This window comes from Lactuca serriola, chromosome 9 (genome assembly GCF_051521515.1).
Source record: "Lactuca serriola cultivar US96UC23 chromosome 9, Lser_US96UC23_V15, whole genome shotgun sequence".
In the NCBI taxonomy this organism is placed as follows: Eukaryota; Viridiplantae; Streptophyta; class Magnoliopsida; order Asterales; family Asteraceae; genus Lactuca; species Lactuca serriola.
This window is the reverse complement of record NC_136416.1, coordinates 152,256,126-152,276,229: the sequence shown is the minus strand read 5'-3', so window position 1 is coordinate 152,276,229 and position 20,104 is coordinate 152,256,126. Positions and strand designations below refer to the sequence as shown.

The 20,104-nt window shown below is 36.8% G+C and overlaps 2 protein-coding genes across 2 annotated transcripts in view; both read left to right on the top strand.

Annotated features, from left to right (window-relative positions):
* Positions 1-8,664, top strand: part of LOC145076170 (uncharacterized) — a 36,748-nt gene extending 28,084 nt beyond the window's left edge. The window contains exons 2-3 of the mRNA XM_079022140.1: positions 7,823-7,978; positions 8,059-8,664. Of these exons, the coding sequence (XP_078878266.1) occupies positions 7,823-7,978; positions 8,059-8,664 (762 nt within the window). The remainder of the gene's footprint in view (positions 1-7,822; positions 7,979-8,058) is intronic.
* Positions 8,665-13,419: 4,755 nt separating this feature from the next.
* LOC145075823 (S-adenosyl-L-methionine-dependent methyltransferase) lies at positions 13,420-15,603 on the top strand. The gene is made up of 2 exons (XM_079021922.1): positions 13,420-13,963; positions 14,041-15,603. Exon 2 carries the CDS (start codon positions 14,077-14,079, stop codon positions 15,469-15,471), a length of 1,395 nt encoding a protein of 464 aa, XP_078878048.1. The 5' UTR covers positions 13,420-13,963; positions 14,041-14,076; the 3' UTR covers positions 15,472-15,603.
* The last annotated feature ends 4,501 nt before the right edge of the window (positions 15,604-20,104 follow it).

The following is a 20,104-nucleotide window of genomic DNA, read 5'->3' as shown; positions in this document are numbered from 1 at the left end:
CAGGGTCAGGCTGACCTGAGTCTATTATCCGCAAGGATTAGGGTTAGCCGGAATGACCAAGCGAAAGGCCAGCGAAGGTAGGCAGCTGGTGTTGGATTAATTAGTGGGATATTGGAGGCAGATCGCAGGCGGTGGGCCATAGCAAACTTCGTGGACGAATTTTAGTTTAAGTGGGGGAGAGTTGTAACACCCAAAGTTTTGAAGGTCAAGAAAGGAAAGAAAACCCTAACTTTAAGGGGAGACTCGGCGAGTCCGAGCGGGATCCGAGTCGATGAGTAAGTGACCGACTCGGCGAGTCGGACAAGGGGACTCGGCGAGTCTGGTCTGTGCGTGGAAAACCCTAAATTCGGGACTTGGGGGCTATTTAAGCGTCTCATTCTCTCCCCTGGGGTTCCTTTACTGCCTCTTTCACCCAGAACATCAAACCCTAAGCCCCATTGTTGTCCATTCAAGCTTCCAAGCCATCTTTGAGTGATTTGAAGGAAGAAGAAGAAGGGGAATCATTGAAGCTTCAAGGATTGACCTTAGATCTGAAGATTGGGGGAACTTTCTGAGTTATTGAAGGTATTAAGTCGTTTCCCTCCTTTAGATCTATTTTGGTTGTGAGTTTTGGGGCTTTTTAGCCATGATTAAGTTGTCCATTTGAGTTAGAAGCCGGATCTGGAGTTGCTACTTCAGATCTAAGCATATTTTGGTCTTGGAAAGCATAAAGTATCAGCCCTTGAGTTGATTATGGAGCCTCTTTGCCTTAAACCCTAGTTTATTGTGTATTTAGCCTAGATCTCCTTCTCTACACGTAAAGTTTGCAACTTTACGTGAGGAATAGGCTTGGGGAGGGTAGATCTACTGTTTGGAGCCCATGCATGACTCAAAAGTCCTCTGCATGTATGTAAATCTGAATGAACTCGGCGAGTCCTTTGAGTAGACTCGGCGAGTAGCATGAAGGTTAGGAGGAACTCGACGAGTGGGATGAACAGCTCGTCGATTCGGATGAAGTTGGGCAGGAACTCGGCGAATTTGAAGAACAACTCGGCGAGTTGGTTGAAGATTGCCTTGGACTCGGTGAGTCTGTTCTTGGACTCGGCGAGTCAGGTCGCGAAACCCCAAACCCTTCGAGTTGAGACTTGAATCAGTGAGTCGAGTGGAGACTCGGTGATTTGGGCAGGTCAGGACTCAGAATCAGTAGACTCGGCGAGTCGAGTCGCGAATGGAAGGACGCCGAACTTATGAACTCGACGAGTCAATAGGTAGACTCGGCGAGTAGGGTTGAACTGGAAGGTTGACCTTGACCAAGACTTTGACTTTGACCAGAGTTGACTTGGTTGACTGTCAGGGTCAGTTAGACTAAGTGTTGCTTTGATATTGGTAGTTCAGGGAGCTAGTGGAGCAGGAGTCCAGAGAGTTGTCGGTCAGCAGCTAGTGGGATCATCAGCAAGTTCAGCCAGTGCAGGTGAGTTTCCCTTTATGTGAATGGGTCTACGGCCACAATGCCGGCCCATGTAGTTATGAGTAGAAGACCCGGGGGTTAGACCTAGGCACAGTATGCTAGTATGATATTCAGGACGAGGTCCAGTGATAGCGGGCGGGTGCCCAAGGAATGGATTATGTGATAGTTTATACTTGTCGTCTGTGTGATACTTGTATGTGCCTGGTAGGGAGGTGAGTGTGGGCGAGGTCCCGTGTCTCACTAATAGCAGAGTGTGGATGGTGTTCCACATCTCATTAGCAGCAGATCAGGGGCGAGGCCCAAGTTAGGGAAAGAGTGAGTGTGGGTTGGGCCCGTATCTCACTATCAGTAGGAGCATGGACGGGGTTCCATGACTCATCAGTAGAGTTCAGCTGTTAGGACCGAAGGGTAGTCAGACACCCCAGATACGTTTGACAGTATGTGATGTTATGTTTACATGCTAGCATGATCTGTTATATGAGTTAGAGGCAGTAGGGGGAGATAGTCCCCCAGATTACCGGTCGATAGGGCCCAAGGGGCGGTCATGCCCAGCCATGCTAGATAGATTATGTGATAGATGTGTTATGTGGTAGTAGTAGGGGTGAAATAGTCCCCAGTACCCGATCGAGAGGACCGAAGGGGAGACCAGCACCCAGATATGCTAGTCAGTATCCGGTCGAGAGGACCGAAGGGGAGGCAAGCTCCCAGATATACTGGTCAGTATCCGGTCGAGAGGACCGAAGGGGAGGCCATCTCCTAGATATATTAGTCAGTATTCGGTCGAGAGGACCGAAGGGGTAGGTCGGGCACCCAGATATGCCTGACAGTATATGTATGTTATGTGATTGCATGGTATGTGGTATGGTGGGGGAACTCACTAAGCTTCATGCTTACGGTTTTTAGTTTTGGTTTCAGGTACTTCCGGTAGCGGAGGGAAGAGCTCGGGGTGATCGCATGGCACACACTATAGATTAGACAGTCTGGGAATGTTTTACTCTGATAACGAACATGTTTTTTGGAAACTAATACTCTGATTATGATTTGAATCGATAATTTTGCTTAAAGTAATGTTTTATTAAAAGAAATTTTTAGTCTTGAATTTTGGGACGTTACAATTACAGGTTATGGCACGAGAGCATAAGTTGGCTAACATAACGAGAAATTTTTGATTATAGGCCAGTAGTTATGAATAACTGTTGTAAGGTCTATTTTGTTCTGTTTATGCTTTTGGTCTGTATTGAACATAACATCCCGAGATTTTGTTATATAATGAAAATACATTTCTTTAAAGGAATGCTTTGATAAAGTCTTATCATATTTTTGTTTTGGGAACAAATTTCGCAACTGTTTTCTTTAAAAGATTACTCTGATTTTGAAAACAAAGCATAAACAAATCGGTCTTTTCTGGGCGTGAAATTGGGGATGTCACAGTTGGTATCAGAGCATTAGTTTAAGCGAACTAGGAATTTGTAGGAAATTTCTAGACTTAAACTTAGAATGCTAAGTATTGATCGTGAGGAGTGTGTCTAAAATATGTTAGGTAGTACACCTAAATGGACACAAGCACTAGTTTATTTTAGGAATGTTTCCTAAAATGCTTTTATGTGCTAATTGTTTTGTGTGATAGCTAAATTGATGCTATTATTTGTTCGGATCTATGGTTTGTTGTCAACCGGATCTGGAAACCTTATGTGTGTAGGATTCTAAGCGTATGACTACGATATTAGAACTAGCATGTAAACGTTTCGGGGTGATAAGGAGATTTATACGTTTATCGTAATTAAAGCTTTCTTATCTTAAAATTCTCACTTGGTACACTGAATGTCTGCTTGGGTGTACAAAGGGTCATGGTGAAGACTCATAGAGAAATTGAGTAAATGGAGGAAATGAAAAAGGATTATGATAGTGGATGACACCTGTCAGAAGATATCGTAAGAGTGGTATCTTGCCTTTAGAGTATGTCTTATGAAATAACAGTACGTTTAGAGGAGTACGGTACGTCTAAAGTACACCTTTGATTGGCAGGATGATGGAGAGATTGGTGTAATTCTTGAGGTTGTCTCATCACCCGGTATTTCCATCACCAATCGAGTTGAAGTAGAATTGATGATTAAAGATACGCAATGAACAAGTCCTAGTAGAGTCTAGGGAAATTGTTTATGATTATTTGGACACATTCGTATGTGTTAAATTGTTTTGTGATTTTAGGACTTGCGGGCTGCGAGACAATACTTGGAACGAGTATGAGTAGGTATGAACGGTAGTAGATGCATATACTACCGGAAGCACAAGACTCACACTTGGATCATGGAAAGTCACAAGGTTACCAAGAAGCTGGTGATTGATTTCGTTTTATTCGAGTATGTCATTACCCTTGTTTCGGTAATGATTAGTGAGATGGTTGTTATTCCGACCCTAGTGGTCATATAAATTTGAGTTCCACTTCGATGAGTATGTTACGTGGTCTAGAGGACCAAGTTAGATGTAACATCTGACTTAAGTCAGAACGTTGAAATTAATGCGATCGATAGTATAGCGCTCGTTGTTGAAAGAAGTTTGTAGGTAGAAATGCTACATGCTGAAATGTGATTATATCACATTAGAATATGAAGGAAGGTATATTCCATTCTGGAATTTAACTTTAAAAAGACCGAGTCTAAGCGTCACATCGTGCGATGAGAGGTCAATAGAGCACGACCCATCGGCCTGTTGCAATAGATAAAGGAAAGTATTTATCCTAAGAAGAAGAAGGAGTCCACAATAAGGACTTATTTGGTAACTCGAAGGTTACGATTGAAAGTACAACATAGTACGATAAGCAGATGCAAGATTGAGAATCGTCTGCGGTCAAGAAAGCCATAGAGTTAAATACTCTTTCGAGGAAACATAGAAGTTACGGTTATTACCTAGGATGAAGAGATAGCATATGGAATCATTATACAAGTCCTATTTTCGTTGATGATTCCGGGACGTAATCATCCTAAGGGGGAGATAATTGTAACGCCCGTAGATCCGGGCTAGTCAATTTAGAGACGATAAACATCAAAAATGACTTTTTTATGGAAGATTATTTAGAAGGATTAATCTTAACTAAGGTATAGTATATGTTACAAGGATTCCGTACATATAAAGAACGCCGAAATCCGAGTTATAACGAAGAAGTTATGACCTGTCGAAGTTTCGCGACAGAACCGGAACGACACAGCGCGACGTAAATAGTGAATTTACGTTAGAGCGATATTAGGCCTTAGCGATCTAAATGAAAGTCGTAGAATGCGTTAAACCAAGAGCGTGCATAAAAAGAACGTCTAAATCTGACTTCGTATGAGAAGTTATGATTTTTCGAAGTTTCAACATTAACAGTATGCAACCCGAAGTTCGAATATGAGATCGAGTGATTTCTAGCCGAAACGATCTAAACGAGAATCGAAGATCTCATCGATAGTAGTCCAACAGTAAAAAGACAGACGAAAACGGACGTCAGACGAAGAAGTTATGGATTTCTAACGGAGTTTTCCTATCCCGGCCTACTAAAAATAATATAATAAAATATAATAAAACTAAAGTCAAAATTAGCCAACGAAGTCTAAATGAGAGTTGTAGAGCATAATCTCACCTACGCGTGGATATAAAGAACGTCGAAAACGGAGTTCGTATGCGAAATTTATGAATTTCTGAAGTTCGGGGCGCGAAACCCCAAAACTGTCAGAGTTCACGATGTGAATACAGTGTTCACGACGTGAACTCAGTATTTATGACTTCTGGAGCCTGACAGACGCAAGTGGCAATGACGCACCTAATGACTATTGAACTCACGACGTGAATCCAGAAAAATGGCCCTATAAATAGAAATCAAGGGTCTGCCGATTTTGGTTGCTCCGTCTCTTCTCTCTCACTCCCGATACTCTCTATAAACCCCCTTTTAACCCCCCGAATCCCCGGTATCATCCCGAGATCCGAAGCGAGTCCCGAAGCCCGAAAAGAAAAGAGTTTCCGAGTCGAAGCTCTGCCCGTGAGAAGTCCGGTGTGTGAAGAGATCACAGTTTCACCAAAGGATACTACTTCTACAAGCCGTAGTACTGCCCGGTCATCTTCTGATCAAGTGAGTGTGTAGTCACTTTCTTCTAACACATAAATATAAAGTATTTGCTATGAAATACGTGCTATGTGTATAATATATTGTTGTTTATTTGAGATGATTTTGGAATGGATGAATTATATAAGTTTTAATGAGTTAAACAATATATGTATTTTGTATCTAAAAATATGTTGGGTAGAACATGGGTAGATGAGGTTGTTGGTAGGTGATAAAAGATGGGTTGGACCATGAGATAAAAGGATAAAGAGATAACTTGTTTTAGATCTGGATGTATGGATCAGATCAGGAGGTTAGTTTTAGATCCGAGAGTATGGATCAGATCAAGAGGTTAGTTTTAGATCTGAGAGTATGGATCAAATCAAGATGTTAGTTTTAGATCCGGGAATATGGATTAGGTAATGAGGCAAATTTAAGATCCGGGAGTACGGATTATGTATTTTTGTACTACGTGTTCATTCGATAAGGTATCATGTGCATAGTCCCTTTTAGGAACGTGATTTTAATAAGAGTATTGATTAAAGTATGAAATATACATATGTATGTGAAGTATTTGTTATTGTCCAAAATACGTGTTAGATATATTTGATGATATACAATGTGCGACTCAGATATGGTTCAATATGTGTTAAAATGTGTATATATGATATTATTACTTAAAACCTTGTGTTAAGTATACACTAGTTGGCGTTGCCTAAACGGAGATAGTATCAAAAATTAATTATAGGCATTGTAGGCTTGCCTAGTGATGGGTTAAGACTTAAATAGTGATATTTAGTTCAATTAAGATTGGACTTTGGGTAGTCTCTTATTAAGAGTACGTGTGGGTTGAGATTGATGATCGGTGGAGTACGTCCTACGTACAGAAGTAAATTTTATGTACGAAGTCCTTTTCAAAGCTCTGTGTCTTGGGTGCTGCTTGCGCCAGGGTACTATTATGTTCTCGGGTACGAGACTTTCGCATACCAGAGTACTATAATGTGCCAGAAGTACTATCATGTACAAATTCTTTTTGACTATTTTGTGTGTCGGTTACGGGAGCGTACGGGAGTACTCTAGTAGTATTTCCCCATACTTTTATTTTGAGAGAGATTTGGCGTCAGCGTTTCTTTTATGAAGTGATCGACCGAGCTTCATATGTCAGCGTTTTCTTTCAGGAAGTAATAAAGGGAACTTCGTAGACTGCCTAATAAAGTGTGTCGGTAATAGACCACTGCTACGTATGTCTGGTGTTATATTGATGGATAGGGTGCATATGGGGGTGAAATACCTCATGTATTCAGTCCACTGCTAGGAAAAGTTCGATGCTGGATAGGGAGAGTCTAGAGGTATAATACCTCATGATAGTCGGACCACGCCTAGGCATTGTTATCTAGATAATTACCCCTGACTTAATTGTCTTGTGGTTCTTTCTTTTACAAACGAAGGTTCGTGGTGAAACGTATTCCATTCCCCTCATTTGATGTCTTTGTTGATCCTCCTTTGCTGCCAGGGAATTTCCGAAGTAGCTTCGTCAGTTGTTGTTCATATCGATTCCTTAGGCTAGATCTCGTAAGATCATTGTATAGGGTCTGTGTGTGGGGATCGACGGGATGGGATAGATTGTTTTCGTAATATGATTTATATGTGTTAATAATATTAGTGGTTTTCCAGGATTGAGATATACATTATTATCACGTGGTTTGAACTAAGTTGATGGCTATAGTTCAAAATTTCCCAAGCCAACTCAATATATTGGAAAAATATATAGGTTTTTTTTTATTCTTAGTTATCTTAATTATGAATGTTGCTTTATCTTTTCAATTTAGTATAAGGCCTCTCTAACAAACTTTCTCCACGCCAATTTTATGTTAAAATAATGATTTAAAAACTTTAATTTTAACTTATTGACTGCACATTCCATAAACCCGTCATGCTAACTAAATTTCTCAAAATCAACAATTGGAATCTTTGTATAACTAAAAATTCAAGAAAAAAAGGCCCCCGTTTCTTTGTTTGAGATGGTAATTTGGGTCCATGCTGCAATGCTGCCATTCATCAAAAAGAGACTTCAAACTCATGAAGATGCTTCCAACCTATTACATGATGCATGTTTTTTGATACACATGAGCAAACATTCCAGCTCTTACCATCACTAGTGCACAAATCCAATTTTTGAAGCCACTAGACAAAATGCATTCAAGGTTGTACAACTTGTTGTGTATTTCTTCCCAAACTCAGTTATGAGTGCAAATGAAGATGATCACAATATTATTCAAGTTGTTGTGATAAATCTCTAGGAAAAGGTTTACAAACATAGGAATGTATATCGAACAAGCAAAGATTCTTCTGGAAATAACCTCTTGCACTTGGCTGCAAGATTGGCACCTACCAACAAATTGAATCTTATAATAGGAGCAACATTACAAATACAACACGAACTACAATGGTTTAAGGTAGACATCTTAATGATTCTAAATCGACATACCTACCAAAAAATTCTATCAAGCATGATTAATATATAGTGATCTTGTAGGAAGTTAAAAGATTTGTGTGTCCTCTGAGCATCATTCAAAAGAACTCCAGCGGCGAAACGCCACAAATGGTATTTACTAGAGAGCACAAAAACTTGGTGATTGAGGGAGAAAAATGGATGAAGTCTACTGTAGAGTCCTGCACAATTACAACTGCATTAATTACCACCATTGTGTTGGCAGCAGCTATCACATTGCCAGGAGGAAACAAGGAGGAAACCAGAATACCAATGTTTACCAACCATACTGCCTTCACTATATTCGCAATATCATATGCCATTTCATTATTTGCAGCAGTCACGTCATTATTAATGTTTTTGTCCATTCTCAACGCACATTATGCTGAGCAAGACTTTCTCTTGAAGTTGCCTACAAAGTTGATAATCGGTTTGTCCACCTTGTTCATCTCAACAACGGCCATGGTAGTAGTTGTTGCTACAACGTTATACATTGTATTTGGCCAAATCAACTCACAGATTCTCATTCCAATTGCGGTCTTGACATGCCTACCAATTACTTCGTTTGTGATCTTGCAATTCCCTCTCGTCATAGACTTGATGAGTGCCACATATGGTCGTAGTATTTTTCGTAAGGATGCAAGATATTGATTTGATAATAAATTGGGGAATTAAAGACCGCAATGATAATGGAAGTTGTGGAATGCATTATTGACACTAAGATTGACATAATAATTTTTACACTAAGTTTATATATATATATATATATATATATATATATATATATATATATATATATATATAATCTTAATTATTTTGAGTAATATTACCCAATAGCATCTACCCACTACTTACTTGTAATGTCCCATTTTCTAAACCAAATTTTCTACTTTAAAAGATAACATTTCTTTTAAAACTCATTCACGATAAACAAAACCATTGTTTGATAAATTAAGTTCCAAAAACCTAAATCAGAGTATATAAAATAAACATACGGAAATCTCAATTCATGATGCCACCGCGTGTGAACAGTCAAACAAAGTGTTAGTTCAAAAGAAGTGATCCCTTGGCAATCTAAATTTCCATGTTCAGAGCTAAATGCTTTTCCGATGAGGTGTAGAGTGAAGTGATCTGAGATTGAGGGAAGTCCAAAGTATTGTGTATTTCGATGTATGAAGGTTGGGTGATTCTATGTTACTATTGTTTTGTCTTGATGTATTTTGTCTTATGTTTCACTAGTGCATGTAGTAGTGCATGTAGGAGACAAAGGTCAACCACACTAATGTGTTAGGTAGTTGATCTTTGATCAGATTTTAGTACAAATGTCTCATAATATGATTGGTCCTATGTTTGTATAAATAGGACGATCGTTGATGTAATTCCTTAACCGCTTTTCACCTTTAATATATCAAATCAAGAATCATTTTGTCACACACTCGGCCGGCGGCGGAAACGCCGAGCTGTGTGACGTAGGGACATTGGATAACAATGACAGGTATAATGAACAATTCACAAAAGTATAACCCAAACATTATTTATTATAAACTATTTTGGGGTTACATTGTTTGGAGTTCAAACACACATCCTATTCATAACTAAGCATAAGGCAAACATAAACGATTTCCAGCAACTTCCTTGATGACTTCTTGCCTTCCACAACTACTCTCCACACTCATCTTCTTGAGAATACATGTGTTTTGAAAACGTCGACATAATGTGGGTGAGTTCACAGGTTTTTATTATTTATTTCGGATTTTGTTTATTTTCAAAAATATCTTTCTTTTAGGATATATTATAATGGGGTACCAGGCTGATAGTTCGAGGAAGCCCACTATCGGCCCAGTTTTCACCAGGTCGATGCTACAAGCATTGCCACTTGTTTCGGAAAAATATGAATTCGAATACACCGTATACAAGCATCAGAATCATATCCCAAAAAATACGCCAAATAGTACGAAGCAAATAAAATAAACAAGGAAAGGACAGGAAGTGCAACCGATCGTAGACCGGGTAATGGGTGGAGGACCGGTCTAAGAAATGGGCTTTAGTAACCACTGACAGCCTATAAATACCCCCAGAAACATGATAACCAGGCAGGTAAGTAAAGAGAACATATATTCATTAGCACAAAAGCAACATCAAAAAGTCGCAATCTAACTTAGGCATCATGGAGCTATGTTGGGGTCCAACCCTCGGTATGGCTGTCTAACCTAGTTCTTGTTTATCTTACGCAGTGATATGGGCATATTTAGTCATATAATTCATGCATTATCTTAATACTTTATGTTGTTGTTGTCTCATTTAATGAACAAAAGGTGCTTAATTAGTTTATAATTTCGTTTTTCAGCAACAATGACATGCTCGGATGGAAAAGGAAGCGGAACTAGCGATTGGAAGCTTGGATCTTGGATTTTCAAGAAAGAAGGATGTTGCTGGACAGCTTGACCCCTCGTCAGTGTTTTGGCCATATCTCATGAACCGTAACTCCGATTGATGAGATTCAAAATGTTCTGAAACCTAGACACAATTTCGGACGACTTTCATGTTTTGAGAAAATTCTGATTCCAAATGGACACAGCGAGTAGGCCATAAACTCGGCGAGTTGGTCAGAAGTTTCGCGATTCTTGACTTTGCCTTGCCGTACACGGGATTTTAAGTGATGGACTTGCCGAGTAGGTCACTGGACTCGCCAAGTAGCCCCTGTTTTCATAATATATATATATATATATATATATATATATATATATATATAGAAACGCTTCTCATTCGAACCCTAACGAATGGGGGAAGTTTAGGACGATTTTTGGAGGCCAGAAGGGTTCTTAGAAGCTGTGGTTTTCGAGATTTCAACCTAGATATCAAAGTGGAAGAAGATCAAAGGTAATAACACACTACTTTTATCTTAATCTTTTTCATAAACCGTGTTTCAATCATTAGATTATGTTTTTAGTTTGTTATTTGCTGTAGACATGAGCTAAAACCTTTAAACTTCTGTTTGGGGAGACAATATTGATACTATGGTTTGATTTATGGTAGGATTGATTTAATATTGGTGATTTTGTTGATTTTAGCTTGTTAAAGAAACTTATGTGTGAATGATAACTATTTTTATGTTAATAGGAAGATAATTAAGTTGCATGAACATCTCTTAGTTGTTAACCTCATATGTGTATGTGACCACTTTATCATATGTTTAGGATTAATGAACATGAAACTAGAATTAATAAGAAAAATAGGTAAATTCATGTGTGAGCTTGTGTGATGACCATCAACAAGAGGTTAACTAAAGGACCAAATTAGTTAACTATTACAAGTCTAAATTAACCTGAATAAATAACCTAGTGAATTAAATTAAATTAGACAACTGGCCACTGTTTGAGTTAGTTTGTTCTCTAAGGATTAGTGCAGCGAACGTGAATCTAATCACTTGAATCGGTAGCCAATAAAAGAATTAATCCATTGCACTATTACCATAATATCAACCATATGATCAATTGAGTTGAACTAAACAGAAGTTCCCTTCGTTATTGAATTTAGTTGAATCTTTGTTTATCTAGTTCTTAGTTTCTTAGTTTAAATTTTAGTTAATTGTTTAAGTTTCTAGTCTTGCAAAACTAGAGAAAACCCCCTTTCTATTAATTGTTTTATTTAGATAATATTAGCATTTATTTTAATTGTTTACCGTTCCCTGTGTTCGATACCCTACTTACCTGAACTAAACTGCTAATCGATAGGTACACTGCCTTTCGTGTGTTTGTCTTTGTGTTTAAGTTAGTAGGATTAAAACTAGTTCGTGTGTTTGTCTCTGTGTTCAAGTTTTTGTCTTTGTGTTTAAGTTAGTGAATTCTCGGACGCTTATTGGACGAGACCCTTTGGGGTGAATGAGATATGTATGCGCGTGGAGTTCGACGTATCAACATTGGTGTTATCCGTGTTATAAGGGCAACAAAATCCCAAACAAAGGAAATACTTGATAGCTAGTCAATAAAGCAACACAAATGAACTACTCATTGCGGTTAAAAGATACCAACTAACTACATAATTTGTTTGATGGGGAAACATACCATATTCCCCACCATAAAGAAGGACCAGTACTTATATATGGGCAGATACGCGTAAATAAGAGTAAAACAATCTGATTCTGAGTTCTAATCACCTAATCGATGGAAGTTGATGATGAATCGATGTCAAATTGAATTCTAGTCTAAGTTGGTACTTTAAGATAGTAACAAGCTCTAGCATCTTTCATTCACCAAATTGTTTAATTAAAACAAGTTCTTTGAATTAAACTTAACCTTACTAACCTACTCTAAACAAGCTCTAGGAGATAGATGGAAAGATCGCATTAAGTTTTGTGTGAATGTTCCCAAGAACGTCCAATACTACTCACAAGCTTGAAAGCATAAATACGTGCAATTTTAGTTTACACCGAAGTTAATCCCATAACATAACCAATTTGAAATGTGTCACTTGGCATCAATTCATAAAACAATTATGGATTTTACAAATGAATACGAGAACGAACTAACCCCAGTTCAAGCGGACAACATGAATCTGGTTAAGAATCAAATGATGGGTTATAACAAAACTAAAATGGCTAGCAAAAATAAAAATATAACATCAAATCATTTAATTAAAAATAATTAGTAATTCAATAAAATAATATTTATTAATATATAATATATATTAAAATAAATATTTATTAATATATAATAATCCAATAAAAAAACTAAAGAAAATGAATTATTAAATGCAATTAATAACCCAATAAATTAATAATTATTAAAAATATTATATATTAAAAATAATATTTATTAATATACAATAGTCCAATAAAAAAGAATTAATCCATTAAAAATTAAAAAGAAACTAATAGAATGAAATTAATAATCGAATAAAATATATTTATTAATAAATATATAAATATTATATATTAAAAATAATATTTATTAATATATAATAATACAATAAAAAAAAGTAATCCAATAAGAAGAAATTTAAAAAATTAATGTATAATAATTGAATAAAACTAAAAAGAAATGTATAATGATCCTTGTAGTTTGGTTGTAGAAATAAAATTATATTTTAAAAAAAGTTAATGTTTTTAGACCAAAAACATATAAATTATCCAAAATTAAACCACCGTACATATTTTTTACAACTAAATGGATAATTTTTGCAATTTTGTCATTTTATTATTTCAACTTTATTCAAATTTTATCCCATTTGTTGCCCTATACCAACAACAGTACTATATAAATTAATAAATTTTTTGTAAATATTTGATTTGTCAATTTCAAATTATAAAAAGTATTTTTCTTTGGCATATACAAGTAGTCCGTGATATTTCCATTTAATAAATTAATTCTTGTAACATATTTGGTGTAGTAAAACATAAATGGAAAGTGGCGGGCATAAAGAAAGCGTTGTTTTCATGGGCTCCCCCGTGCAACCGTTGAACTCCGGCGCTCCATTTACAGAATTCTTCCGGCATTCATGGCAAAGTTGCTATTATATCATAAACAAGTATTGCATCTTTAACCGTCGAAATCTTTCTCAGTTTTCAGCGGAAAATGAAGATGAGCCGAACTCATAGTCATCGTAAACCTAACCCACCCCACCATCACTATACTTCCAGTCAACGCTTCCCATTCCCAAATCCCAATTATCCATTTATACATGCAATTTATGATCACAAATATTTTACAGCTAAATTCTCGGCTTCTTGTCTCGAGATTAGGCACCAGTTTTTTATGCCCCTTCACAATCCACGTTTAGTATGCTTCAAATTCACGATTTTACAGCTCTTCTTCACCTTTAAGGGAAACTTGTCTTTTTGTAGCTCACCTTTACATATAATCATCATCCATAGCTTCATATGATTCTCTCCCGACTTAATCACAGCTTTTCAGGACTTTGTGTCGTTGATTATACAGAGAAACTCCTCCTGGTAAGATCTCTACTATACAGAATGAGTTTTTCAACTGGGTTTTGTTGAATATCTGATTATATGCATTTACAAATTAGGGTGGCATTTGTTTGATTAAGGTGAAATAGTTTAAGATGAAGATGCCATGTTTTCCAAGGTACAGATTAGGGAGAATTTTAGGCATGTTTCAGATTGTTCTTGGAGCGCTAGTTATAATCGTAAGCGTTTCAAGCCTATATAGATTCTATTCAGCTGGATTCTTCATACATAACGAAGACATATGCAAGCAATTCTATGGCGTCAGAGACGTTTACGAAGGATTCGATGTAATGGCTCTCTCTGCTGCTGTAGACGAAGTGCTCCACAAAATGCTCAGCCTACAAGAAACCCTCGAATCCACAGTCGAACAGCTTGAAAAAAACAAAGATTTATCCAAAACCAACATCTCAATGTTGGATTACAAGAATTTCATCCAACAACAAGTGATTCAACCTCTTTACACCGCTCATATCACTCTTCGACAAATCCGTCTACCAAAAATCGAAAATGGCACAACAAACGAAGACCCTTTGATCAATACTTTCGTGACAGAAGAAATCAAAAAGTACATAACCCCGAAAGAAAACCGTGTTGGAAAGAAGAACATATACGGAACCGAAAAGGTATACAACACGATAGGCCATGGATGTGTCTCCATGAAGAAAGAACTCGAAGAATACATGGATTACGACATCGGGTCATTCTGTAAAGACGATTGGAACATCGCTCAAAATCTCATGATCAAGGGTTGCGATCCATTACCAAGAAGACGATGTCTCACAAGAGCTTCAAAGCTCTACCAAAAACCCTACCCGATAAACGAATCTTTATGGAGAATACCCGATGGGCGAAACGTGAGATGGAGTCACTATTCGTGTAGAAACTTCGAGTGTTTATCGAGCAAGAATCCGAAAAGGGGTTTCTCCAAATGCATCGGGTGTTTTGAAATGGAAAAGGAAAGGGTAAAATGGGTAATCAACACAACGGTGTCAACCGATTTCTTGATTGAAGACGTGTTACGGGTCAAACCGGGTGAGATACGGGTCGGGGTTGATTTTGGGATAGGGACCGGGACATTTGCGGGTCGGATGCGGGAACATAATGTGACGATTGTGTCGACTGCTTTGAATCTTGGGGCTCCGTTTAATGAAATGATTGCTCTACGAGGTTTGATTCCTTTATATGTGACATTGAATCAAAGGTTGCCTTTTTTTGATAATACGATGGATTTGATTCATACGACTGGGTTTATGGATGGGTGGATTGATTTGCAGTTGATGGATTTTATTTTGTTTGATTGGGACCGGGTTTTGAGGCCGGGTGGGTTGTTGTGGGTGGACCGGTTTTTTTGTAGCAGAAAGGATTTGGATGATTATATGTATATGTTTCTGCAGTTTAGGTATAAGAAGCATAAATGGGCTATTTCGAATAAGTCTAAAGATGAGGTTTTTCTTTCTGCTTTATTGGAGAAACCTCCGAGGTCATTATGAAAAAGTGACACTTGTTTGTTTGTTTTAGTTGACATCGGATTGTTAATGTTGTCCATTTTGTTTGTAGTTCTTAATTGCAACATTTTAAAGTCATTTTTTTGTTATCTATAGACTACTTTAATTATTTTTTTAGGGTTAAATGTAAGAAAGTGAGAATCAACAATGTATTATTATTAATTTGTTTAATGTGGTCACTTTATTTCATTTTGATATAGCCTAATTATAGTAATATCATCTAAATATGAAACAATTCATTGCTATTATTGGATATATTTTTCAAAATATGTACAAACAAGAAAAGAGGTTAAATACAAGAAGCAATGTACTTTCATTTATTTGTGTATTTTTACATCATATTTTCATTCCATCTTATTTCAGCATTATACTTTGAGGAATGTATCCAATTTATTATTTATTATATGTTTTTAAATTCAAAGCAATTTGCACTGATAAATTTTAGAAGATTATCTCAAAGTATAATATTATGATAGGAAGAAAAGTAAGTAGGTTGTCTAAAGTATAATGTGTTGATAAGAAAAAATTGACAATATACTATAGTAATGGAACAAATTAAAAATAAGATTAATGTATAAATTATAATACAGCAAAGAAATGAAAATGAATTGTTATCTATTTCTTGCATTGAATGTGTGAGAAAGAGGAGTGGAGTGATACCTAATTTAATCCTAGTAGATCTATTACCATGAGTGCATTTGAAACCAATTATGTTGACTTCGAAAAGTCATGTTACAAACGCATTTGGTTGTTACTAAATACTAATCTTGAATTATTATGTAAACAGTTGACCAATTTGGTGAAAGTAAATTTACAAAACAAGATTATCATATGGCATACATAAGTAATCGTTAGCTTGTGTTGTGTGTAAAGGATTCATTGGTTTAAGTAATCCTACACCTATTTGTAATACTTTTGTAACTCTGAATTTTATAATTAACGAAATGGCCCATGTGTTACAGTACGTTTTTGAATCTTGTATTTTATTTTTATTTTACCGAGTAAACCAATACAAAATATTGGTATGTAACTTGTATAATTTATATAATGGAGATACCTACATGCAAAATAAATAACAAAAAGGCAGAGATATGACCGATCTATTAAAATGAATAATAAATAGTTTTGGACAAAAGTATGGCTAAATGGTCACTTTAGAATATTTAAAAAATGATGCTTGAGAGTAACAGTCCTGCGCAATTTTTGTCAACCGCCTATACATATAAAATTTCAAAGATTGGACCCTAACTGTGACATTTCCTAAATGAAAAAGGAAAAAGGGTAAATATCATTATAGTCCAACCATCTCATAAGTTAGGGTTTAAATGGTCCCTATAGTGTTTTTTTTTATTATTTGAGAGGAAAGAAGTCTTATTTTACCGGCTAAAGTGGTCCAGCTACTTGTTTTAACAGGTAAATCATACATGTCATAATAAAAGTCAGCAAGTGAGTTAAGTTTGAGTCAACTATGAGTTAACTCGTGGACATGTCACTGAGTTTATCAATAAAAGGGATGGCTTATTCGATGAAACCCTAAATCTTCAATCCCCTTTTCCACTAAAGGATACCAACAATCTGACAAAACCTCACTTTCATGTGAATCACGATGGCGACCCCACCACCACATTCACCAGATTCAATATCTATAAATTCAAGAGACCGTCTCAACTTCGACGATTTGCATACTATTTATTGTGATTGTGGAGCACAAATTGCAGAATAGAAAATGGAAGTCACCCGTATGGAAGAAGAAATGGGTCGAGATTTGGTGTTAAGCAGGGTTAAGTCACTCACATTGCATCGTCGGATTAAGCACACGGAGAGGAAGTTGACTTCGTTGACTATATTGGTGATTGTGAGTTTTGGTTTTATGGCGGAGAAGGTTCTTCGTATTGTGAACAAGTGATATGTTGTTTAAAAGAAGGGATATGTTGGTGGTCATGGTGTTTGTGTTGATTAGGTATAGATGTGTGTCGTCTTTTGGTAGTGAAGTGTTTGTATTAGGGTTTATATGTTTGTTTTGGTGAAGGTGATTAAAGACATGTCTAAGACATGCAATTTTGTATAAAGTAATTATGTAACCCGATTTACTTAATGGAAATTATGTCGTTCAAATCATTTTAATATCAATCGTTATTATCATTTAAATATCAACTGTTATAATCATTTAAAGGGTTTCCGATCACAGTCATTTAGTGTCAAAGAGGGGGCGGGTGAGGGGAGTAATTTCGTCATTTCACAATATGCCCTCGTATATATTCACGTTTGAGACACATATGTGGACATAATCACATGTTTTTGCTCTCCTCTTCTTGTTACTGTTCAACTGACCTAACTAAAATGCAGGGATCAATGAAATCAGTTGAATGCTCATGTGGATTTGAAGCAATTTTATGGACGTCAACTACTAAGCCCAACCCTAGTCGAATCTTTTATGCTTGCCCCAAAAAGGTAAATGTCAATTGCATTTTCGTTCAACTATTGACCTAAATTTACATAAACATTTTATGGGTTTGGTAACTTAATCCAAAAACATTCAACTTTTTAGGGGCCTCGTGATGGTTTTATATGTTGGGCAGATGAAGTGCAGACTACGAACACAAGTGGTGACGCAAATTTGATTATGTGACAAACCCAAATCTATTTCTGTTACAAATCCCATTTTCACTAACGGAACGTGTCACTATACGTTACTTTATGTAATATTTGGAATCGTCAATATCTGAATATCTAAATTTATGCATGGCTTGATATTATCATAAGAAATATAACTCGTATGTGTTAACCCCGTTTAACCTAATAGAGTTGTATTACCTTTCCAACCACTTCACCCGGGTAAAAAGTTTTAACCCAGTTAACTTTAAACATCGGGTAGCCGTGTATCGGGTGCGATACCCGAGGCATATGAAGTGAGTGTACACAACATTTGAATACTCTTTTACCACACACCCACTCTCTCTCTCTACTTTCTCTCTCTAGACTCGAAATCGACCCCGATTCCGCTAATTTCCGACTTCCAAACGTAAGTACTCATCCTCTATCTTAATCTAGTCGTGTTTCATTGAATTTAGGGGCCAAAATCATGGAAATCAAGGACCATAAAGGAGTTTACGGCCTAAGAAGCTCCTTAGGCCGTAAACCCCCAAAATCATGCCAAAGATCATGTTTTTCCTTCCTTTAAGCTAGTATACTAATTAAGGCATTTATCTAGAAGAGTTTGGACATTAAAACACAAGGATTTGACATGTAAAAAGGAGTTTACGGCCCAAGCTTGTGCTTAGGCCGTAAACACCTCAAACACCCCATAAATCTATGTTTAAAGCCCCAAAAACTCTCCTAGGATGTTTGGTAAATTAGACTTGACTCCAAGGAACACTTAAATGCATCAAACAACTCCATTTGAGGACAAAATGAGGAGTTTATGGCCTAGCTTAAGCTTGGGCCGTAAACACCCAAAAAGTTGTGTCAAACAAGTCCCTAAACCACTCAAATGCATGTAAGGAATTTAGCTAAGGCCTTAGGAAGTGTGTTGTACCATTAAACTTCACATTTGGTTGCAAAATGAAGAGTTTACGGCCAAGGATGTTCTTGGGCCGTAAACTCCCCAAAAGTTGATGCCAAATTGTCCCAAAACTCATTTTTAGGCCTTATAGGATTTATTTAAGGTGTATGAAACCATGTTGTACCATTGAAACAACCATTTGGATGGATTAATTGGAGTTTACGGCCAAGACTTGAAACAACCATGTGGTACTCCCCAAAAATGTCACAAATTATGATGTTTAATCCTTCCCTCTTAGTCCAAAACACATACCATTAAATTGGGGAAGTGAGATAAGGCCCTAAACACACATTTTGGAGTACCACATGAGTTTACGGCCAAGCCTAGGGGGCTTACGGCCGTAAACTCCCAAAGGGTGGCTTTTAGTCCATAAACTCCAAGGGAGTGAGCTCTTAGACCTTTCCGTAAATCACTCATGGCCTTGTACCACTCCCGGGAACCTTTTTTAGGCCTTAAAACCCCGAAAACGATGCTAGAATGTCCGAATACTATAATGAAAAGCATAAGATGATTTACTTCTTGTAAAATACATATTTCATATGACATTAGGGTCCTAAAAGGTGCTCAAGTGGTTATTTGGTATCAAACGCTCAATCGACACTTTTACCCGATTTACCCGATTCACCCGATTTCCGCGATTTCAGGTGAGTTCATACCCCTTAATGAACCTTTCAAATGTTTTAAATGTTTTAGGGGGGAGATACAAGTTGCTTATAAATGTTTATGTAAAGTTTTACAGAACGAACTCCGCGTTACAAGGATTAATCACATGTGATTCACTACCTTCAGTTCAAATCACATGTGATTTGTCCCTATGCCTTATAAACGGGTTTTACCCTTTTCAAACTATTTTTAAACAGTGAGTCAGATTTTAAATGATCTTTTGGAAAAATACTTTTAATTAATCAATTTACTTATAAAATGTAACCACTCTGATATATTTATATAAGTAAGACTTGGAGGACTTAGGACCGATATCTCGCCTTATTTCCTGTTCTTGTTTGATTGTGGGCTTAGGGTAGTAGTTATCCGTCCGACTGTCGTTGATTTCTTAGT

Coding starts and splice junctions, on each gene's coding strand:
- LOC145075823 (XM_079021922.1), top strand. CDS start 14,077: ATGAAGATGCCATGTTTTCCAAGGTACAGATTAGGGAGAATTTTAGGC.